The following is a 22,897-nucleotide window of genomic DNA, read 5'->3' on the forward strand; positions in this document are numbered from 1 at the left end:
GTTGATTTGTTTTAGCAATTCATCTTGCAAGCTATGACTGTATGATTATAGAATGTTTTGGAGCATCTAAATGTAACACGAGACCATATCACATGGGATGAGCTGAATTTTATATAATGGATCAGAATATGGAAAGATACAGCTCACGACACTTAAGTTGATTCAAACAAAGTTTAGAGCCCCTCAGGAGGTGCAGACTTGCAGTCGCAAAACTCAATACACAATTTCAGTCTCTCTTACACTGCATTGGCCATGAAGTTTAAGTAGCAACAAACCATTATTAGCATTGTAGACTATAAACTCCTCTTTCTTGTCCACCATGCAAGACCTTGGTTTTTTGTTGGAATAGGCTCCAAATCGACCACATCCTCGGATTCGAACCTTTACGACACATTCGGAAAGTTCATTTTTGCAATGTAGAAATTCAATGGCTCCTCCTGAGTTGTACATATACTGGACATCCCCCCAGTGCCCTTGCTGCAGCATGGAACTCAGCTGTGTAATGGTCACTCTGAAAATGCAGAAGAAAGACCATTAGGAATTAATTTAGGTGCTGATATATATATATATATGAGTTGGATAAGTAAATCAAAGATATGTTAGCAGAATTCATCTTACAAAGAACATGTCCCAATCTGGAACAGCAATCTCTCCCATGAGAAGACTGTTAAAAGCTACAGCAGCAACACGTAGGGTCTGAAATGTTGGCTCCATTTGCATGAAACCCTCTGATACCCTAGTAGCTGCACCCTGCTTGAGCTGAAAGCAACACAACACAACACAACTCATCTAATTAAAACTGATCATTTCCTTTTTCCTTTTTTTTCTTTGTTGATGTCAAAGATTCAACAAATTAACCTGTAAATGTGGTCATTGCTAAGGCTCATGCCGCAAATAAGGTTATTGCGATGGAAGTTTCTTATAACAGATTCCTCAAGGGCTTCTTGGTACCGCCCCATCAATGCTACACGGCCTCCATAACAAGAACCAAGAAGTTCCAGTACATTCTGCACATCCACCTTAACTCCATCTACATTGCAACTTGCAAGGTAGCTATGAAGATCGTCATAAAACCTATAAATATTTGAGGGGGCAATCATGCCAATCCCATATTTCTCCATGGGGCCAAGGGTTGTACAGATAACGTGACTCACGTTTCCTGGGGACTGAACTATGTGTTTGATCCAGGGGTCGTATTTCCTCATTTCTTCAGATGTTGGAAGTACCCCTCCCCACGAACCAATTAAAGCGTGGCACGCATATACTAATCTGCATTTTAACTCATAATCTTTGATTAATTATGTACATTTTTCACAAATGACTCAAAACAAATGTTAAAGCAAGGAATGTACTTCAGTCCATATTCCTCTTCGATGAACTTTACAAACTCACGGAGATTAGCATATGACTTTCCTGACCGGAAGCCCTTGAACTTATCATTTTCTTCTATGCTTGTCAATCTGTCCACAGACCTATAAATTTGGAGCAAATGAGATCATCTAACAATTCAACATGTTGCAGAACGTGATCAGAGTCAGCGAAGAGGTAGAATATGAATTATGTAAAGAAGTCTCACGTGGCATGATAAGGTGAATCAGTCTCATCAGCTTCAACTTCCATTACTTTGTTCTGCCATCCTTCATCAATGATAAGAAATTTTGGGGGGAAGCCTCCTTCTGAAAGACTGGAAAACAAAAACATGATGATATGTACTTAAGTTTTTTTTTTTCTATAACCAAGTTGAACAATCAAAGCTGTCTATTTCATTTGAAACTAATTCACCTTTTAAGCCCCTTCTCAATTCCTTCAGGATCAACTTTATGATAAAATGCATCCCAGGTGCTCCATCCAAACCAGTCCACATGTGCTGGTATCTGCCATTTCAAGCGCAACAGATTTAGCAGGCTAGTTTTTCATGAAATTGTATACATACATATATATATATATATATATATATATATATATATATGGGGGAACCAAATTAAACCTGAACCCTATGTCAAATAATTAGGCCAATCAATTTGAGAATTATGTGACCTAATTAGGAGTTACCTAACCTAATTGGGAGTTACCTAACCTAATTGGGAATTACCTAATCAAATTGGGGGTTATTTGATCCTTCCTTAATTAGGGATTCGGTTAAATCCCTAATCCCTTAATACACCAACCTCACCAACCTCACCAACTACACCAACCCCGCCAACCTCTCCAAGGCCACTATAAATACTTGATTACGCACAATGATGAGGTTCGTCAGAACTACTGCTAAAACCTGTAGAGATCTTCCCTCACAGAGCCTAGTTACCTCCTCTCTCTTTCTTTTACATAAGGCTCCACCCGCCCTGTTTATATTATAAACATATCTCCGTACTCTATTAGCTATTGTTTTCTATATGATTCAATTGAACTAATTTAGGCATCGGAGGGCCTTTGGCCAACACCCCCCGGGTGTGGTCCTCTTATTTATTCTATTTTACAGGAAGAAATAGGCGTCGAATAAGAAAGGGGAATCTTTCCAATCGAATATTCTCGTGGAGAAATTTGCTCTCACAATATATATATATATATATATATATATATATCAATTACCTTCTTGTTTTCTACATGATTGAATGTACCTTTGTGCTTTGCCAGTATCTGCATGAATGAAGCTGTTAAAATTTAAAAACATAAAATGAACCATCATTCTCAGTATATGGCACATTATAATCACAAATCTCAAATCAATTAATTTTTGAAAATTTACTAAATAAACTTTATGGAATTCCTAATGAGCTTAAAAGGGTTGTCTCCTAAATTCATAAAAATTGCTTCTAGTTACTTGGGAGGTTTGGACAATGGGATCTCCTGAGGCACAAATAAACAAACCACAAAACTCAGAAGTATTGAATAGAATCAAAAGGCAGAACAAATTAAAACCGCATTGATCAACATCCAAAATAAAGTTGCATAAATTGAAGGAACCGCTTTCGATGCAAAATTCAAGCTCATTTACAGTGTTCCCTTGCAAACTAGCCCTGAATGGTCCATCCAAGACTGGTAATAACAGAATGTACAAACTGTTCTCAGTTGTTGGCTTAGATAGCCCATTTTGGACAGTGGATTTTTCTCTTGTTTCCAAGAGGAGCATTTGAGTTTCTGCTGGAACTTCACAGCCCGAATCTCCAAAACTCGGTATCATCCACCGGAGCTTGAATCTGAAGAGACACATAAACTTGTACCCCCCGCAATGCACACAAAATTATTCTTTAAAAAAAAGCAAATGTTTGAGGCTAGAGTTTGAAAAAGAAGCTCCAATGAAAGCAGCCTCATCGGCAGCTGGTGCGACACTTATGTTTCTTGGAACATGAGACAGAACAACATTGTCCCGGACCATGAGGCAGTCATCTTTGATGCTTGGGACAATCATCTTTGCTATAGTCGCTTCACAAACTTCAACTTTTCAATTATATATCATGGATGATCTAGCAAGCTAGGGGGTTTTATACATCCATATATGAAGAACATGAGCTCATATCAGATGACGTTGCAGCGCATCGAAACAAAGACCAGAAAATTCTGAGACCGTCACACCGACCGAGTTTCATGGTGACGTGTCTCTTGCTATATTAAGTGCACCTATATATATAGTCTAATTCTATTGAGGGATCTTTATTTGAGGGACATTTGGGGTCCTTATGAATTTTTTAAAACAATTTAAATCATTTATGTTTTAAGTTTACATTCATAGATCATTCTTGTAAAAAATTAGACAAATTGGAAACCGTTTTGATATCCAATTGTGTCATACAAAATCAATGAACATTGTGCTTCATGAAAGTACTAAAATTTCAATAATTCAATTAAGTGATTAAATGATATCGGATTGAAGTGATTTTTTGTAGAGATGATCTTTGAATAAGTATCTACAAAACAAATAGTTTAAATTAGTGAAATACAATATGGAGTGGGCCTATATAACACAATTTCAAACAAATTAATGCTGTGATATTGAACCAAATTTTGTTTTCTTCTTTCAAATTCTCTCATATGAGGTGGCCCAACTTGACGAAATTGTGGGGTGAGCTTACCTCAATGGACCTACTATGGCCACGGCAGGTTTATGTTTTTCTTGTTAGGCCTAAATTGAACTACTAAAAATCAAAAAGAAAAATATAAACCTTTCATTTGAGTCAACAAAGTATAGTCTAGTGAAAAATGACATTAACTTCTCTGGTATGCCGTGTGCATAATAAATTCTTTCAATTTTCTAGGGTGAATGACTGAGTCTGGTGTTGGAGCAGGATTCCTTTCAAGAAGAAATACCTCCATAGGTTCTTGACTGAAGTCTGCACGCTTCCTTGGTTGAAAGAGAACTCCGGATTTTGTTCCCGAGGTCGAACGATGGAAATGGGGTGAGTACCTGCAAAAGGCACTCCGACGCTCAAGTCAGTATTTGCGCAGCGTACTCTTAGTGTTTAATTGAATTTCTCGTACCTTGGCTGGAGGTCTAGCCGGATTTTTATAGCGCTTCAAGTTCTTGGGTTTGGCCATGCTTCCCTAGCTTTGCACATCTCATCCCCCACTTCATGGTAGTGGGATAAGATGAGTTGTAGTGGGATTAGATGAGTGATTTGCGTCTCCCTCGCTCCGCACTTCTCTAGTGGGAGGGAAGCTCGATCATTCCACGTCTTTTGGTTGTGGCATATGGGTTAAGCCATGACTCGATCATCCCATATCTTTTGGTTGTGGCATATGGATTAAGCCATGATAAATGAGATTTGATCCCCACATCTGACCAGCATCATATGAACTTTACTGGGCGTTTATCATGTCTTACACGACATGGCGAGGCAAACTGATAAAGCAAGTGCCACATTATCCCAGATTAAGGATTTTGATTTAATAACTTGAAATTGAATCATTCGAAATTTTCTGGTGCCTGTCATATCTTCCATCAAATTGAATCCTGCGGTTTAGGAAGTGACCTTTGTCACAATTAAGGTCTTTGATATAATGTTTTGAATCATAATGGTGGGGTGTCAACTTTCATTTCACTCATTGTCTTAATCATAATTATGATAATCAACCATAACATCATAGACTGCAGGCCAGTTTTCTACAGCTGAGGGAGAACTTGGATGAATGGTTGCTTTAGCTCTTGTGCATTTTGGAAAAGTTTCCAACTTGAAATTGATGTCAAGTTAAAATTTATAAATTGGTGCCTCTTGATGAGGATTGAGTACATATTACATATATTTCACATAGAATATTTTGCAGCACAGTGGCTGTGTAGTCAACGATATGGGGTCCACTCCATGCAATAAAAAGGATCATGATCAAGACAATGTGGTTACGTAAGTAACATTTCTGTCCTTAATGCATGAATTGTCTTTCTACATATATTTTGGTGGGAAATGGTCATGTGGGGATAAATTTGGATCTTGACTTTTAAGCACTATGGCTTTACATGGATCTTTATAATAAGAAGCTTTGTCTTGCTTGCTTGTGAGGTTTAAGATTCTTTGTAGCTGCAATGGAAGGAGAAGATATCACAACAAACAACAAAGAAGCTTTGAGCATTGAACACGGCCAATTAAGGGGTGACCAAGATCATGAATTTTCTCTCCCCTCTGCTCATACAATTGGCCATGGTATGTTCAATTGTGTTAGTAAAATTTTAGGAGGTGTGAGATGAGTGTTTGTGATGCTCTGATACCGTTATTGGTTTATGTGGTAAATGGTTTAGGACAATAGAACAATAGTTGAAACAAAATGATTTTATTATATTTGGAGGAGAATAATACATATCTTATGTAAGCTAATTGGCCTCAGTTTTTTTTGGCTTATTGGTCATCACACTTTGCTTCGATTAGTTTGGGCTATTTGGCCCATCACTTAAATTGGTGAGCTTATTTGCTCTCCCTTAGTTTGGGAGTTCTTTTCGTTGGACTCCCTCCATATGATTTGGATTGGGTAGCTTTTTTGCACCACCTTGTATGATCACATGTATATCTATTTATAGACAGGATCCACCGCCATACCTTGGTCCACCGACTTAGGAAGATTAACCCCAGCCACATTTGTGTGGCTTTCTCTAGATAATTCTCCAACGTTGCATGTAGTTGCCGACTTCCCATCAAGCTTATATCTGGGTTTTTGCTAAAACCAAGTTCTATAAAAGAAGCAAGAAAGTCATTTGATTTCTTGTCTGTGTTTTCAAGGCATTAATTTCTTATGTGGGATTGTTGAATTATGCTCTTTAAAGTGAATGACAAAATCCTACAGATTCATGGCAACAAGTTGGGTTGATGCTGGTGACAAGCTTCAATTGTGGTTACATATTGAGCTTTTCAAATCTTATGTTGGTGCCTTTGGGATGGACATGGGGGATCATATGCCTGCTGGTTGTGGGGTTCTATACTGCCTATGCCAACTGGCTTTTGGCTGCTTTTCACTTCATCAATGGCCAAAGGTTCATCAGATACAGAGATCTCATGGGACTTTTGTTTGGTCAGTTTCATTTGCAACATATTTAACCAACAATGATTGACTTATAGAGGAAACTGATAGTGTTTTTTCTTGTTTTTGCACTGTCTTATATTTCAAAGGTAGAGAAATGTATTACATCACATGGGTTTCCCAGTTCTTGACCCTTCTTCTTGGAAATATGGGTTTCATTTTACTTGGAGGAAGAGCACTCAAGGTAATTAGTATTCGTATTACTAATTAACTCTAACACTGTATTAATTATATGCTTTCTGCAATGAGAATTATAAGTTGGCTGAAGTTCAAAGGACATGCAAACAAACAGGAGATTAACTCAGAATTCAGTGATTCTCCCCTGAGGCTCCAATACTTTATCGTTGTCACTGGAGCGACCTACTGCATCTATTCATTTCTAATTCCAACAATGTCTGCAATGAGAAGGTGGCTCGGACCCTCTACCGTTCTCACTTTCGCTTACATTGTCATACTCTTGGTGGTAGCAGTTAAAGATGGTACAAAATCCTTTTTCGTTCAACTTCTTTAATTTAAAAACCTCTCCTAATTTCAGAATCATATCCCATATATAATTTCCAATGCTTACCATTCATGCAATGATTCTTGTGAAGGGAAAGCTAAAACAAAGAGAGATTATGCAATCCATGGAAACAAAGCAGACAGAGTGTTGAATGCCTTTGGTGCAATTTCAGCTATAATTGTGTGTAACACCTCCGGCCTGCTACTAGAGATACAGGTAGAATCACTAGAAATATGCCCCAAAAGAAAAAGTTTAAAATTCTGATATTTCGTGCTTTTTGTCTGTGAAGTCAACTCTGCGCAAGCCTGCAGTTTCAAATATGAGGAAAGCTTTATATCTGCAGTTTAGTGTGGGGCTGGTGTTTTACTATGGAGTCAGCATGGTGGGATACTGGGCTTATGGCTCAACTGTCTCTGAATACCTTCCTGGAGAGCTAAGCGGTCCTAAATCGGTTAAGGTCCTCATAAATGCCGCCGTTTTCCTGCAATCCATAGTCTCTCAACATGTAAGCCATGATGATGATGGTACACTAAAATCATAGTGACTGTATATTTGATTTTTCATGCAGAGGCTTATATTTTTCAACTGAACTTTCCATCTTTTTTTGCGTCAACAGATGTTTGCTGCACCAATTCATGAGACCCTTGATACCAAGTTCCTCAAACTTGAAACCGGCATGAACACGAAAGAAAACTTGAAGAGGAGATTCTACATGCGAGCCCTTCTTTTCACGGTGAATTCATTTGTGACAGCAGCTTTTCCTTTCATGGGGAACTTTGTGAACTTGTTTGGATCATTCACACTTGTTCCTCTAACTTTCGTGTTCCCAAGCATGATTTTCATCAAGGTAATATTGCTATACCGCACCACAATCAGGACAAAGTACAAGCTAACTTGCTATCTTATTGGCTTTCTTCTTTTCTCACAGGTGAAAGGAAAGACAGCTAGAGTAGAGAAGAATTTATGGCATTGGTTCAACATTATAATTTTTTCTCTCCTTGCTGTTGTGACCACAATTTCTGCTGTTCGATTGATCGTCAACAATGTTCAGAAATATCATTTCTTTGCTGATACATGAAGACATGTAAATTATTACAGGCATTATACATTTCAAAAATATTCATCAGCAAAATATTGTAGATACATGATGAAGACATGTAAATTATTGCAGATACATAAAAACATGTAAATTATTACAGATACATGAAGACTTGGGAGCTTACATCTGAAGTAACCAAAGGAAAATATTAGTTCTGTCATCATGCCTTACAATAGAAAAATATTCATGCAATGCCGACGTGGTGTATCGAGTACACACAATAATTTTTTCTTCAGATGGACATACACCATGGGCTATTTAAGCAGACACTTGTAGCACATCCATCATAAATAGGCAGCCAATTGATTCGATTAGGACCATGGTCAAGATCTCAGTTGAACTTGACATTTCTGTCTTTCATGCATGGATTGTCTTTGCATGTGTGGTTATGGCCGGAGACTCCGGTAGACTGTAGTAATATGTATAGCTCCCCGTAATTCAAGTGCCTTTCTGCATATATTGAAGCGGGAATGTGCATATATCGAAAAAGTTGTTGTCAATCTCTGATTTTCATTAACAAAAGAGAAGAAAAAGATCATAACCCATTTTAGATTTTCTTTTTAATATATAAGATCTCGTATGAATGGAAGGAGAAGGTAAGAAAGAAGCCTGGAGCACAGAACAATGCCAAATAAAGGGTGACCAAGATCATGAATTTTCCCTCCCATCTGCTCATACCATTGGGCATGGTATGTTCAATTCATAAGTTTCCATTATCAAATCACCCAAAAGTTCTCAAAAATCCTCTCTTTCAGATTCATGGCAACAAGCTTCAATTTTGGATACATTTTGAGCTTCTCAAGTCTTATGTTGGTACCATTGGGCTGGACATGGGGTGTCGTATGCATGGTGGTTGTAGGGTTCTATTCTCTCTATGTTAACTGGCTTTTGGCTGCTTTTCACTTCATCAATGGCCAGAGGTTCATCAGATACAGAGATCTCATGGGATATTTATACGGTGTGTACATCGCGTAAGATACCGAAAAATGCTTGAGTACAAATTATATGTTTTGTGTTTTTAATTTAAATTTATGTTTGGCCCTGTGTTTTTTAAGGCAGAAAAATGTGTTACTTCACTTGGGTTTTACAATTTGTGACCCTCCTTCTAGGAAATATGGGTTTCATTCTCCTTGGTGGAAGAGCACTGAGGTATGCTCTAACTCAATATGCTGCGTATGTGTTTCTGCAATTAGAGCATTGAAGTGGTGGCGGATGTTCAAAGGATATGTTTCTCTGCAAACGGGAAAATCAACTCAGAATTCAGTGACTCTCCATTGAGGCTCCAATGGTTCATCGCTATCACCGGAGTGACGTTCTTCATATTTTCTTTTTTTATTCCAACAATTTCTGCAATGAGAGGTTGGCTGGAAGCCTCTACCATCGTCACCTTCGCTTACATTGTCACACTCTTGGTGGTGGTGGTGGTTAAAGATGGTACACAGAAAACCTCTGTTTTCCCATTTCTTTTATTTTCAACCCTCTCATAATTTCACGTCCAATAATACTGTAATAGCACAATATACATGAATTTTACAATGCTTACTAACACATGCAATTCTTCTTCTGAAGGGAAGACTAACAAACAGAAAGATTATGCAATCCACGGAAACAAAGTAGACAGGTTGTTCAATGCCTTCAATGCAATTTCAGCTATAATCGTATCCAGCAACTCCGGCTAGCTACCAGAAATACATGTTCATACCTCTAGAATAGATTCTGTGAGAAACTAACGGTGCAAAAAACAGTAAAGATTCTAATTCTGATGTTTTTATCTTTTTGGAATATGAAGTCAACTCTGCGGAAGCCAGCAGTCACAAATATGAGGAAAGCATTATATGCGCAGTTTAGTGGGGGGATCATATTTTCCTATGCAGTCAGTCCCCATGATGGGATACTGGCCTTATGGCTCAAAAGTATCTGAAAACCTTCCTAATGAGCTAAATGGTCCTAAATGGGCTAAGGTTCTTATAAATGCTGCTGTCTTTCTACAATCCATAGTCTCCCAACATGTAAGCCATATACCGATGATGAATGTGTAATTATTATTAGGGTTCTTTTCATTCTTCCGACCATGCATGTTCTCTTCTGTTCTCATACATATCACTGCAGAAGACTTACTCTTCAACTGAACTTCAGTTTTTTTACCTCAACAGATGTTCGTTGCACCAATTCACGAGGCCCTTGATACCAAGTTCTTCAAGCTCGATAAGTCCATGAACTCAAAAGAAAATTTGAAGCGCAGATTCTTCCTACGAGCCTTCTTCTTCATAGCAAACACATTTGTGACCTTAGCTATTCCTTTCATGGGGGACTTTGTGAACTTGTTTGGATCGTTTTCACTTGTTCCTCTGACTTTTGTGTTCCCAAGCATGATTTTCATCAAGGTAACTTTGCTATACTGTGCTCTTCCTTTCTCGCCTCACACTCCACCCCCCACCAAAAGATACTGCATCATAATCAGGACAAGATAAAAGATTATAAAACCTAAGTTGCTATATTTTTGGCTTTCTTTTCTCACAGATCAAGGGAAAGACAGCTAGACCAGAGAAGAATTTATGGCATTGGTTCAACATTATTATTTTTTCTCTCCTTGCGGTTGTAACCACAATTGCTGCAGTTCGCTTGATATTCAACAATGTTCAGAAGTATAATTTCTTTGCAGATAGATAAAGACATGTAAATTATCACAGATAATAATCATTTGATACCATTCAAAAGATACAGTGCACAACAGAAGAAGACTGATTGCAGCAAGTTCCTTATTCCAGAAAACAATTTGCAAGTAATTAATACTGTACATTGTCCATTACTTTTCCATTCCCTGCAATGATGAGTTTCCATACGCAATTCTCTGAGTTCAGATCCCATACCAGAACACGTCACTTTTAGACTTGGTAGCTGGCTGACATGTTCCCAGAAGTGATAGAAATACGTTTCCTTGGTAGCTGCTCTTGGTTACTATGTGTAAGCAGGGCCTATCCTGGGGTAAGGGGGCAAGGGGACAACATAGGGTGCTCACCAGTCAGGATATCTGCTCTTCCTTACCTGTAAGCATACAAGTATCAAGAGGATTAATGCCTTGATGAATGGAAGCTTAAGCATGACTGAGGAGAACAAAGTCTGCCAGGATTTTGTTGAATATCGAGGAGTTCCGGCACTGAATTGTCTGTAACTGGCAGCACGATGTTTAGTTGTTGTTGCATTCCCCTTAAACTCTTCTGTTCATCTTGGGGCTAGGAATTCACAACCGTCTCAGACCACATACTGACCAAGTTATAAGAATGAAACCTACATAACCTCATTGAATTGACAACTTAAATCCAGTCTTGCACTAACAACAGAAAGTGTGCATTATAATTCAATTCAATGAGAACAGCATGGCAGAATTCCACCATGGAATTCCGTTTACATTTGGTTCTTCATTTGTGTTGCATGACCTTTGCTAATTTCAACCCAACTGCACCCAGGAAGCTTAGTTGCACTTCTCTCATTCATTGCTTCCCGCACCTTTCTGGCTTCATCCCAATGTTCTGTCGAAGCATAGATACTTGAAAGTAGCATATAATTTCCAGTATTCCCAGGTTCTAACACGAAGAGTTTCTCGGCAACACTTTCTGCAATCTCGACATTTCCATAAGTTCTACATGCAGCAAGCAGAGCTCCTAATGCTCCAGGCTGTGGTCCCATAGGCATTCTCTTTACCAAATTGTGGGCTTCATTGAGTTTCCCAGCACGTCCCAGCATATCGACCACACATGTGTAGTGATCAGCATCAGGCTCAATATTGTAATCTTTAACCATGCTTTCCCAGTACTTCATTCCATCTTCAACGAGTCCTGCATGGCAGCAGGCAGTGAATACCCCAACAAATGTGATGCCATCGGGTTCAATATTTTCTGCTAGCATTCTCTGGAAGATCTCAAGCGCTTTAACCCCATGACCATGAGAAGCAAGGCCTGTGATTAATGCACTATAAGAGAAAACATCCTTCCGGGGGATCTTCTCAAATATACCACATGCCTCTTCCATATTCCCACACTTGGCATGCATGTCAACTAGTGCAGTGAGCACTTGTTCATTCTGTTCTATACCTTCTCGATCCACATATGACCCAATCCAATTTGCAAGATCTGCACGGCCCAATTGTGCCAATGCAGAAATCACAGCTGTCATGGTGAAAGCATCTGGCTTTACCGGTGCCTTTTCCATTCTCCGGAAAAGTGAAAGCGCTTCGCTTGGTCTCCCATTTTGTGAATACCCTGAAATCAGGGCCGTCCAACAAATCAAACTTCGTTCAGGCATTTCATCAAAGAGGCCCCTTGCTTGATCAATAAGCCCACTTTTAGTATACCCCACCAACATTGTAGTCCAAGAAACAACATTCCTCTCGGGCATCCTATCAAACACAGCCCTCGCTGAAACCAGACCCCCACTATTTACATAACCCACAATCATCGCGTTCCAAGATATAACATTTTTTCCCAGCATTCCCTCAAACAAAACCGAGGCATCCTCCATATCCACCCCACCTCTCGCATGAGCCCCTAAAAGGGCATTGTAAGAAACAACATCTCTCTCAGACATTTCATCGAACACCATCCGAGCCCTCACCAATTTCACACATTTTCCATACATATCAATCAAAGCATTTGAAACCGGAACACAAAAGCCAAAACCCATTTTAACAACGCGTCCATGGACCTCAATCCCAGCACAAAGATCATTTAACGTGGCACACGAGTTAAGCACAAAAGGGTACGTATAGTTATCGGGTCTTATTCCAAGGCAAATCATCTGAGAATACAAACTTCTCGCTTCGGCACAGAGCGACGAGGTCTTAGAGAAAGCTCTAATGGCGTGGTTGAAGAGAGAGAGATTTGGGTTCGCGAAAGAGGTAAAGACGAGGTGGGTATATCGAGGCGAAGAGGAGAGAGAGGCATAGAGAGAGATAAGAGTGGAGGCTAAGGAGGCGTTTCGATGGAGAATGGACCGGACGATATGGGCGTGGATTTGCTTAAGGTGGCGAAGCGATGTGCAAGCTTTTAGCAGAGAGGCAGCTCCATCTGCTTTGTTGTTCGGATGGTTTTTGGTGACCGTTGTCGGTCTCATTTTATCTCACTTCCCAAAAATTTCAAAGTTCGTTGGTTTAACGGCTCTTCGATCCTTTCCCGGTAAAAATATAACATAGGAAAATTATGTGAGCATTTTGGGCTTTTAAATTTGTTAAATGTAAAATTATGCGCAACAATATTATCTAATTTTTTGATACTATTATAATATGAATGGATTAATTAATAGTGTGGTTGTTACACTCACAATTTTATCTTATTTTTTATACATGTTATAATACAAATGAATTAATATTTTTTCTTTTTTTTATAAATATAAACGATATTTTAATTTAATTAATCTAAACTACAGAGAGAGAGATTTGAACTCAGGTGCAGAATAAGGAACACATTCACGCTAGCCAACTTGGCTAAGCTCATGTGTGCAATGAATTAATATTCTCTCACTCAAATCATCTCGCTAGAATGAATCTCGCATGAATCTTGCACTAATTTTCGTCCAACTACAATAAGAGATTGTAAGAGAAATTAATAAATTAGATTCTTTCAATGGATAATATGCCATTTTCTCTTTTAGCAGGAAAGATCTTGGAGTCAATAATGCAAAAGGAGTGTTGCGACCAAAAAAGAAATGAATGAGAGAAGGGGATATAAGAAAAGAAAAGAGAGATCTTGAATTGATCAAGTTTTCTTCTTTTTTTTTTCATGGGAAAAAGGGTGAAGATTTATTTGTTGCAAGAATTTGCAACCCCTTTAAGATTTGATTTAATATGTATTGTTATACTTACAACAGTATTGCATAACAAATTGTATCAACAATAGCTGCTCTTTTTATTATAATAAAATTAGTTTTTTTATTTCTTTCAATACATATGTCGGTAGAGAAAGATCTTTTCTACAATGCATGCATATTGTTGAAGAATATAAAGTCTCACATCGAAAACTTGACTAAATAAATTATAACTTATAATAAGTGGTTCCATCCTAACTGCATAGGAAAATTTCTCTATATACACCCTCACACCATGCACATGGCATGGCTATATAGAATTTCTCATTAATCTTTATAAATAATTATGCTCAAACCATTCTTCCAACAGAATACCTTGAGGGCAAACTGCCGTGAAGGCCGCCACCATGACCTAAATTATAAGGCCTCTCACCACACTTGAAAGGAAGAGGGTTGGCCTGCATGAACAAATAGTTTCCACCAAACAAGTCGTTCATGTGAGCCTGCCCATTCTTCAACCTCTTCAAAGCTTTGCTCCATGAAACTTTGATCCTTGTGAAAAGCCTAGCTCTTCTCCCCAGAAACCTCCTCAAGCCCAAAACCCGAACCCTTGGCCTCCTCCTACTAGTTGTTAGCTTTCTGATCTTGGACCACCCACCACTTGTCTTCTTGAATATAACTGCTCTGTTTTGCTCTGGTTCTTCATTAAAGACACCTTCATTTCTCAGCCTTTGGTAAGCAAGTTCTGAGACTGAAGCCATTTTGAGTGGAAATGGTTGTGGTGGAATATTAGATAGAGGAGTTGTATGAGTAATTAAAGAGGGTTGATTTTTGTTTTTATTTTGTTTTTGTGATTTTTTTAGGTCTCTCTCAAAATGAAATTGACAATTTAAAAAGTGAACAAAGTAGCTCAGGTGTAATGAATGCAGCTGAAATTTTTGGTAATGGTAGTTTATGAGTCCGTGATGTATAATGTTCCTATATGCTTAATCAGAGTAGGATCTCACAATCACAGAAATCAATCCTTCAAAACTAGTCACAAACTCACATTAAGGTTATTTTATAAAGAGTAATCATCCTTCTCATGTCAAAATAGTCTAGCGTATTTTAATCCCGGTCACACATTAATCAATATTTCAGATTAATAGCCTAATATAACATGTCGAATTTATCAATATGTCAGATTAGTAGCCTAATATAACATGTCGAATCGTCTTACAAAAATTTCTCATGTTTATCTTGGGAAGCCTTATTAGGATATGCTTCCAACTAGAGGTAATTAGGCAGCAAATGGACCAACATCGATATCATCGGCCATCATACTAGACACCTTTGGTTATATGAAATTAAAGCTTCTATATTAATGTGGTATTTTCTTTTACTGTGTTGGCATGTTATTTTACATGAATTATTCTCAGCCCCCATCTAACATTTTTGGGATTTTGTAGTAATAATTAAAAGGAAAGGACCACAAAGTCCTCACTGATGTAGGAACTTAACCCACTGAGATATGCTAGGAATTCCACCATTCACAACAGTGAGCATATAATAACCAGAGGGAGCAACATTAGGAGATGGGGGAGCCTCCAAAACTGCATGCACCAATCCACCTTCAGCCCTCACCAATTTCTTGCACCTCAATTTCAGCAACCTCTGGTTCATGGATATGGAGTGTGTTGTGAATGGTGGTGCATAAGCATTAAACTCCACCACTTTGCTTGGCTTCCTCCCCAACCAAAAGCTCACATTAAAATCTACCCCATACCTTACACCAGAGAGATCACCAAGGCCATAGTTTATGGTCAAATTTATTGGTCTATATGTATGGTATTGCCTTCCCATGTAGTGTGGGGCAAATGCTTGGAGCCTAAGCTCAGTTGGGTAGGCCACATTGCTGAAAGTGTAGCTTTCATGAGGGTTGCCCCCACCAACCAAGACCCTCCCATCAGGTAAAAGAATGGCTGAGGAGTGATACATTCTAGCAATTTTTGTGGACTTGAGGACAGAGAATCTTTTGCCTAATTTGTGATTTGGGTTGTAGAGATAAGGCTGGAGGGAAGCATTTCTTGCATTGTTCCATCCTCCAGAGCCTCTTTTGGCACCATTGATGATCAAAACATTCCCAGTTGGGAGGATCAGCATGTCGCTGAGAAGACGAGAGCCCGGCATGTTCTCCATGTTCCACTTGTGTCTGTTGCCTGTGATCACCATTCTTCCACAGGAGCTTAGGCCTTTCAAGAATCTGTTTTGTCCTGCTGCTCTGTGGGCTCCAGAGGCAGCACCACCACACACCATGACTTCCATTCTTTGGAAATTGTTTGTGTGGTCTAATGGGAGGATCACTGATGAGCCAGAGCCTGGATAGTTCCTAGAGCCAGAGCCGGGTATTCGAGGGAAGGTCTTGATCACTATGTTACTTCTGTAATTGAAGAGAATGGAGTCCCGGTTGGCAAAGATGAACAAATTTCCATCCGAAGAGAGGTGAAGGAAGGGATAGAGGTTGTTCCCTCCTTCACTTCTGTCATAAGTTTGGTGCAAGAATGATAGGTCATGAGAGCCTTCATTGGAAGACATTTTTGGTACAAATTCATAAGTAAAGGTCCTTCTTCCACCAACCACAATGATCCTATCATGTTCTGGGAGCAATTGATTGGAAGCGTACCAACGATCATCAGCCAGTGATCTCTCCGATTGCCTCCAATCACACTGGCCATCCCCACAAGGCTTGAAGTATCGAATTCTTCGAGTGCCACTTCCATATCCACCCGTTTGTAGAAGTGTCCCGTTGCTCAAGAAAGAGCCTGAGGAGCACCAGGTATCAGTGTAAAGCCTCAGAGGTCTAACTTTGTTGCTTGAAATGTCATACTCCACGGAGTGAGCATAGCAGGATGAGTCTGCTAAATCGTCATGGCTCTCTGTGCATCTGTTTCCATTGTGGCGCCTTCGAAGCCTGTACACAGAGGGGCCAGCTTCTGTTTGATCAAATATAACGACAGTGTTGTCGTGTGTCAATGCCATATGCATAGCCACTACGCCCGTGTTGTTTAGCAGCAGCTGCCATTGCCCTTTCCGGCCTACAGCAGAGAACCTCCCGACTGCACCACTAAACCCAATAAAATGCAATGTGAAGAACAAAGCAGTGATCATGGATTTGATTGCAATGAGAAAGTGATTGTGCTGCGCCATGGGAGAGTGAGAGTGTACTTTCTATGTGCATGAGTGATGTGGGAACAGTTTTAAGTCTTTTTTTTTATATATAGACTTGTTTGCTAAAATTTAGTTTGCCCAGTCCTTAAAAGTAGTAGAATTTTATGAAACAGAGTCTTGCTGTGAAAGAGTGGAAGCTTATTTTATTATTGGCGTGTTTGGTTTTCTTGCAATCATCTAGTGTGCTGCTTGTTCGGTTTTCTTGCAATCAAGGGGTGAAATTGGCAATTGGCGTGCAAAAAATCAATGGTTCAACCATGCTTTTGAAGAGTGAGTCTTTGGCTGATGGCACAAGACTCCGCCAAACTTGGACAAAGTGTAGGGTAAAAATGTTATTGAATTTGCAGTTTTCTCAGCTCTGCTAACAAATAGCCAATGGCCTTTGGCTTGGGGCTAAGAACCCTAGCCAGAAAAGTTGACACACGACATGTCAATTTCGTGTTTGTGTTGGACATAAAAATGACATGCCGTTTATTCATCTCTTGGTCTCAGAATGACATGCCATAGCTGAGAGGTCCTCTGTAGATGAGCCACAAGGTAAACTTTACTGACTGGTTATATAAGGTATATCTTGTGTACATATATGTGGAGCCATAAAACTACTTGTTACATGTTGAATTTAATTGGGCAAAAGTAGAAATAAGTAGAAAAAAATACGACAAGCAACAAAATTCAAACAAACACTGAACTAGCCATAGCAGCAAGTCTAACAGCGAGTGTCCTATGCCAGCCAAGACCTCAAAAGTGGAGGTCTTTCGTTCTGTAGGTGCTTAAGCTATTAGACATGATGCATGGAGAAATATTCCCATCAATCCAAAAAAACTGAAGATATGTACAAGGAGCCGAGTTCCTCTCGATGAAAGAAAATTGTAACGAATTGAAATAGTCTTGGAGTTGAAGTTGCAATGGTCCAAATTTCAGGCAGACTAACGCTTAATAGAGCTTTATTCGGGTTTCAATGGTGCTTCTGCAAATGGGGCATAATTGAAGATCTTGTCCACAGTCACAGCATGTCTGCAAATTATATTGAAGTCCAACTCAGGCATTCATTCTTGCATGCAATTCTTTAAGGTGTAAACAACATATAGATGGATTACCTGATGTCCACAACCAAATGCCATATTCTTCGGATCGGTTAGGCAAATCGGACAGACCTGTCAGAATCACAAAAATATAAGTATTTGATGTCCATGACGTATGTTAAGCCTACTCATCAAAAGATTCAGTGGCACAGCATGATAATTATGCTAGAAACAAATGCAGCTCAACTACAGAAGTAGAAAGAGGGCAAGTACATGATTATCAGAAGCTGAACTTGCAGGACGTGCTGTGCTAACAAACTCATCACGTTGCCTGGATGGTGCACTTGGACGAAAATTACTTGATTGTGATGGTTTTGGCATGCTAAAAGAAGCCGAACCATAATGAGGCGGGGGAAGAGGTACCCTATCTACAGCCTTCCCTCTTGTAGAACTACATAAGCAATGAAAGGAAAGGATGATTTGCAAATGAATTTATGTCACCCAGGCTCCCAGCTGCAATAGCAAATCCCTCAAACCCCACTAGACAGGAGTTAGATTATTACCCTAATATATTAAGCTCGAGGGTTGCTTTATACTGGGAGGGTATTTCCATCAATGCTGCAAGAGCAAATTCTGCTTCTTTTCTCGAACGATCCATATTCTTTGTCATAATTTCTGTAAAATTCACAAACTACAGAAGACAAAAGAAAGCAGCAACTTTCAGTTAAAGTTTGAAGAGATAAGAGACATGAAAGCTTACATACTCCATCAAGATGATATCTGCTATACTTACCTGAAAGTTATCGAAGGCCCGAGCAGGGATGTTATCATCAAATTCCTTCATCATATCCCACGGCCCATCTCCAACTCCAACTAGTATAATTGATAAGGGATACTCACTACAATATAACAAGTACATCATAAAGTAGAATGGCAAAAAGAATAAGACCAAGGAAACAAGTCTAAGAATTTACCTTGCTTTCACAATTGCTTCAACAGTTTTCCTTTCCTGTGGGCTTAACTGGCCGCGCTCTGTATCAACACTCCTGGTCACCTGTGACAATTTTCAGTCTCCTTTAATAATTTAACACAAGAAATCATATCACTATGCAAAGCCTTTGCTGCTTGATCAGAGAATTCTCTGAAACAGATAACTATAAGATATAACCAAAAACAATGTACCTGTCCATCAGCTATTATCACCAACACATGGTACTGACCACCACTTTGCTCAACAATAGTAATGGCCATTTCAATAATAGGGGCAAATGATGTGGGCCCTGTCACAAGAAAAGAAGGGTATGAATCTCCATAAGCAAATAATCAACCAAGAAAAACAAGGGAAAAGGGAGTAAAACAAATTGCAACCGGCAAGTCGTAGCTGAGGGACTAATTCTCTATATCGTCTTAATACTTCTTCAAATCCATTGCAAAAAGATCCCTCATCTGGGTAGAAACTGAAAACTTCTTGGTCATGGGTTGATGCTGCAAATATATGAAATCATATCAAAATACTATTGTCAAAAGGCTAAATTTGAAGAATGAGACAACTGTTAGATGAAATACCATCTCCAAATCCAAAACAGGGAATCAAGTTATCTTCATCAAAGGAAGACAATGTTTTCCCTATAATTGATATTGCCTGTTCATAGGGATTTTGCTCTTCTCCAATGTGATGCAAGCTTTTCCGATGAAATGACCTTGCACCTGGTACAAAAGGAGGTTAAGAATGTTTCACTATAACTGATAAAAAGACTTCTAAGCACCCAGACCAGGGAAAACCTGTCCACTCGTTGCTCTTTGTGAAATCAATGCCCACAATAAGATTGGATGACTCCAAACCAGCACGTGCCAATGCATCTGTGACCTATCAAAAGATGAGAGTAATACATAATGTCATCATAATTACTCAAGTGACATTAGCAATTACAACGATCTGAAATCATATTTGCTTCAAAGACAGATGACAAGAAAATAAAAATGCACCTAGGTAATCAATAGTCTTTTTTTTTTCTTTTTTTTTTCATGTTCAGAGAGAGAGAAGGGGGATATATTAAAAAAAAAATCTTGAGATATATATAAAAAAGAACATCTTGAGATGAACTATTCCATTTGTAGACAACCGTTGAGTACATTCTGACTAAAAGCAAGCTCTCCACCACATAAAAGAAATTGACTGTACTTTTTATGTGCTGCAATTGCATCAGTTCAATTACCTGCTCCAGGCTGTTGTAATCATCATCTATTTTTGAATACTTCCTTTCCAACCTCTTTTTCGACCCTGGCCAAGCACTACCGTGGCTTTGAGGTGGTGGTGCAAAATGCTGCTGTTGCCCATAGTCTTGGCTTGGTGGTGCATATGGTTGTGCATATGGTACCTCTGGATAACTTTGTTGACTCCAAGAATGCGATCCAGACCCAAAAGAAGCCTGTCTCGAAGTAGCACGTTTCGAAATTATCCCACCCATCAATTGTATATTCTACAGGAACACTACACATTCAACAAACAAAAATTAAGTAAATGTTATAAATCAATCTCCCATGGAGTTCACACATTGAAAGGCTTGTTCTATTAATCTAACAATCATTATAAAAGGATCATATATGGAAAAAAGTAACCAAAACAATCAATCCCATTTGCTTCATATTCTGATTTGAATATAACCTCAAGAAACAGAATTGTGAAATAAAGACAAAAAAATGAAATAAAATATTCTCAAGAAAATTGAACAAATAGTTTAAGACATCCAGGGCCAACTATCTATCCCAAGCCTCATTCACAGGCAAAGAAATGGGGTTGAATTCGATAATGTTGGAAATATTAAGACAACTTCATATTGGGATTAGTGAAACGTAAGAACATAACCCAGAAGATATCAGCACATTTTCAGGGCAAAAAGAATGTAAATCAAAGAAATCTTTTGCACCCTAAAACCAGATATCTAGTTTCTTGTTCGAATTCATAATTATTATCTAACAAGACCCAAACTTTTCACAACCCACATTTTATATTATCTCCCACTTGACTCAGAGTCAGAGAAAGATGCAGACTTTTTACAGCTCACCGACAAATATATAAAAAATATAGCCCCAATCCCTAATACCCAATTTTCAGAAAAGACCAAAGACATGAAAACTTCACAAGCTAAGAAAAAAGAAAGAAGAAAGAATTGGAACCTCTTAGAGAGACATTTCTGAGTTGAAGGTGCTGCTGAGGAGCATTTTCCGAGTTGAAGATGTTGTCAGTGGGCGGAGAAGTCCAAAGGGCTAAAGTGGTAACTTGGCAAAGGTTGGTTGTTCTTGCTAATGGAGTAAAAAGTCTTGAGTCTTTGTGAGAGAGACAGATGGATATACTTACGTTCGGAGTTTACTGGTGGAGGCTGGTTCTAGGAAGTTTCCTTACACAAAAGGAAGAGTCTCTGTATTTTCTTTTCTGGTTTTGGCTGATAGCGTCACCCTCCCACTGATTGACTTGGTTGGTTTCTTTCTTTTTCTTCTTTTTCTGTTTGTTTTTTCCATGTTTTTTTTATTTTTTTGTGTAAACATGATGGACATCAAAGATAAAGTGTGATTGTGTTATCAATTTAATTAGATTATTAATAATGTAAATGTGTTATACTCAAATTACAGAGCACACTATAATTATAAGTGATTCGTGATATGACATTTTGTGGAGAGATGTCACGCGTTGTTATAATCAACAAACAATTATTCCACTTTTAGCCCTTTTCTTGATCTTGAAGTAAATAGTTTTGTCAATTTGTCATGAAAATCACAAGTGAGTCAAATGATTAATGCATGTACACCTAACGCGAAAAGAGATGTTTGAAACCGTGTGAATCTCATCAAAGAAAAGTATCATTCCTTACATAGTTTTAAAAACTTGCTTAAACATCAATAATTGGTGTGGGGATGATTAAATATACTAATTACGATAATAAACAAAAATAATCAAAAAAGGACTTGAGTTGATATTCCTGCGCTTTCCCAAGATTATAGTCAAAATATTGCCCGACTCAGGATTTAAGGGAACCCTTCTTTCTTCCTTCATGAACCAATTGCTAATGGTGGGGAACTTGGAAGCACATATTCACATGTTATGCACCATGATTATTTGTATTCACATGCTAGCAATCTTCTTTTCAACTTTTTTTTTTTTTTTAATCTTCTCTCTTCAATTTATGATATGTGCTACTTTCTTTACACTTAAAACAATGTCATTAAGCCAATGAGGGTTGGTTGAGTTGGTAAGGATCGTTCTCTTCACTATCAAGGCTTAGGTTCAAGTCCTGCTGTTAACAAACCCTCTTGGTGGTGGGTAATCTGTAAAAACCCAAAAATGGGCTAAGACCCCCCATCTCTAAGTCCTGAAAGAGGTTTTGGTATTCCCTGGCCTTAGGATGGGGTAGCCTCTTTTCTCCCTAAACTTTTCAAAATCCAAAAATCCCTAAAAAGAGGTTTTGGTATTCCCTGGCCTTAGGATGGGGTAGCCTCTTTTCTCCCTAAACTTTTCAAAATCCAAAAACATATATATATGTCATTAATGTATCATACAAGCTAATTTTTGTTTTTCAAATTTACCTCTATTAAATATATTAACTTCTTTTTTTTTTTACAAGAAGTTATCTTTTTAAAAACTTTCTTTCTTATCACATTTTTTTACTTTAAACGTCAGTTTTTGTTTAATATCCCTTTTTTTTTTCTTTCTAGAAAACAATTGTTGCTAATAAATTAGTCTCTTTTACTGATATGTTAAAACAAACAAAC

The 22,897-nt window shown here is 38.4% G+C and overlaps 6 protein-coding genes and 1 pseudogene across 6 annotated transcripts; 2 read left to right on the top strand and 5 right to left on the bottom strand.

Annotated features, from left to right (window-relative positions):
• Nucleotides 1-424: 424 nt before the first annotated feature.
• LOC117629080 (probable galactinol--sucrose galactosyltransferase 2) lies at nt 425-3,181 on the bottom strand. Its single transcript, XM_034361596.1, has 9 exons — nt 2,965-3,181; nt 2,822-2,847; nt 2,590-2,637; nt 1,783-1,874; nt 1,577-1,684; nt 1,353-1,472; nt 927-1,269; nt 619-759; nt 425-511 (listed from the first exon to the last, which is right to left on the bottom strand). Exons 1-9 carry the CDS (start codon nt 3,179-3,181, stop codon nt 425-427), a joined length of 1,182 nt encoding a protein of 393 aa, XP_034217487.1.
• A 2,334-nt stretch (nt 3,182-5,515) lies between these two features.
• On the top strand, nt 5,516-8,092 carry LOC117628710 (proline transporter 1-like). Its single transcript, XM_034361213.1, has 8 exons — nt 5,516-5,633; nt 6,268-6,492; nt 6,591-6,685; nt 6,794-6,980; nt 7,095-7,219; nt 7,293-7,508; nt 7,620-7,850; nt 7,932-8,092. Exons 1-8 carry the CDS (start codon nt 5,516-5,518, stop codon nt 8,079-8,081), a joined length of 1,347 nt encoding a protein of 448 aa, XP_034217104.1. The 3' UTR covers nt 8,082-8,092.
• Nucleotides 8,093-8,685: 593 nt separating this feature from the next.
• On the top strand, nt 8,686-10,772 carry LOC117629081 (annotated as a pseudogene).
• Nucleotides 10,773-10,779: 7 nt separating this feature from the next.
• On the bottom strand, nt 10,780-13,254 carry LOC117628074 (putative pentatricopeptide repeat-containing protein At5g37570). Its single transcript, XM_034360437.1, has one exon. The coding sequence runs from the start codon at nt 13,209-13,211 to the stop codon at nt 11,508-11,510; it is 1,704 nt and encodes a 567-aa protein (XP_034216328.1). The 5' UTR covers nt 13,212-13,254; the 3' UTR covers nt 10,780-11,507.
• A 997-nt stretch (nt 13,255-14,251) lies between these two features.
• LOC117629082 lies at nt 14,252-14,662 on the bottom strand. The gene has a single exon (XM_034361598.1). It carries the CDS (start codon nt 14,660-14,662, stop codon nt 14,252-14,254), a length of 411 nt encoding a protein of 136 aa, XP_034217489.1.
• Nucleotides 14,663-15,380: 718 nt separating this feature from the next.
• Nucleotides 15,381-17,087, bottom strand: LOC117629083 (aldehyde oxidase GLOX-like). Its single transcript, XM_034361599.1, has one exon. It carries the CDS (start codon nt 17,085-17,087, stop codon nt 15,381-15,383), a length of 1,707 nt encoding a protein of 568 aa, XP_034217490.1.
• Nucleotides 17,088-17,632: 545 nt separating this feature from the next.
• On the bottom strand, nt 17,633-21,540 carry LOC117627802 (E3 ubiquitin-protein ligase RGLG2-like). The gene is made up of 12 exons (XM_034360049.1): nt 21,308-21,540; nt 20,347-20,621; nt 19,913-19,997; nt 19,697-19,837; nt 19,499-19,615; nt 19,313-19,410; nt 19,105-19,184; nt 18,924-19,029; nt 18,694-18,821; nt 18,404-18,581; nt 18,206-18,262; nt 17,633-18,122 (listed from the first exon to the last, which is right to left on the bottom strand). Exons 2-12 carry the CDS (start codon nt 20,596-20,598, stop codon nt 18,042-18,044), a joined length of 1,323 nt encoding a protein of 440 aa, XP_034215940.1. The 5' UTR covers nt 20,599-20,621; nt 21,308-21,540; the 3' UTR covers nt 17,633-18,041.
• Nucleotides 21,541-22,897: the final 1,357 nt, after the last annotated feature.

This window comes from Prunus dulcis, chromosome 5, assembly GCF_902201215.1.
Source record: "Prunus dulcis chromosome 5, ALMONDv2, whole genome shotgun sequence".
Taxonomy (NCBI): domain Eukaryota; kingdom Viridiplantae; phylum Streptophyta; class Magnoliopsida; order Rosales; family Rosaceae; genus Prunus; species Prunus dulcis.

Coding starts and splice junctions, on each gene's coding strand:
- LOC117629080 (XM_034361596.1), bottom strand. CDS start 3,181: ATGATACCGAGTTTTGGAGATTCGGGCTGTGAAGTTCCAGCAGAAACT. Junction 2,848..2,964: donor TGAATTTTGCATCGAAAGCG/GTTCCTTCAATT, acceptor TTTGTGCCTCAG/GAGATCCCATTGTCCAAACC. Junction 1,473..1,576: donor GATTCACCTTATCATGCCAC/GTGAGACTTCTT, acceptor CCAAATTTATAG/GTCTGTGGACAGATTGACAA.
- LOC117628710 (XM_034361213.1), top strand. CDS start 5,516: ATGGAAGGAGAAGATATCACAACAAACAACAAAGAAGCTTTGAGCATT. Junction 6,981..7,094: donor GGTGGTAGCAGTTAAAGATG/GTACAAAATCCT, acceptor ATTCTTGTGAAG/GGAAAGCTAAAACAAAGAGA. Junction 7,509..7,619: donor AATCCATAGTCTCTCAACAT/GTAAGCCATGAT, acceptor TTGCGTCAACAG/ATGTTTGCTGCACCAATTCA.
- LOC117628074 (XM_034360437.1), bottom strand. CDS start 13,211: ATGAGACCGACAACGGTCACCAAAAACCATCCGAACAACAAAGCAGAT.
- LOC117629082 (XM_034361598.1), bottom strand. CDS start 14,662: ATGGCTTCAGTCTCAGAACTTGCTTACCAAAGGCTGAGAAATGAAGGT.
- LOC117629083 (XM_034361599.1), bottom strand. CDS start 17,087: ATGGCGCAGCACAATCACTTTCTCATTGCAATCAAATCCATGATCACT.
- LOC117627802 (XM_034360049.1), bottom strand. CDS start 20,598: ATGGGTGGGATAATTTCGAAACGTGCTACTTCGAGACAGGCTTCTTTT. Junction 19,411..19,498: donor CCCTCAGCTACGACTTGCCG/GTTGCAATTTGT, acceptor TTCTTGTGACAG/GGCCCACATCATTTGCCCCT. Junction 18,822..18,923: donor GGGCCTTCGATAACTTTCAG/GTAAGTATAGCA, acceptor TGTCTTCTGTAG/TTTGTGAATTTTACAGAAAT.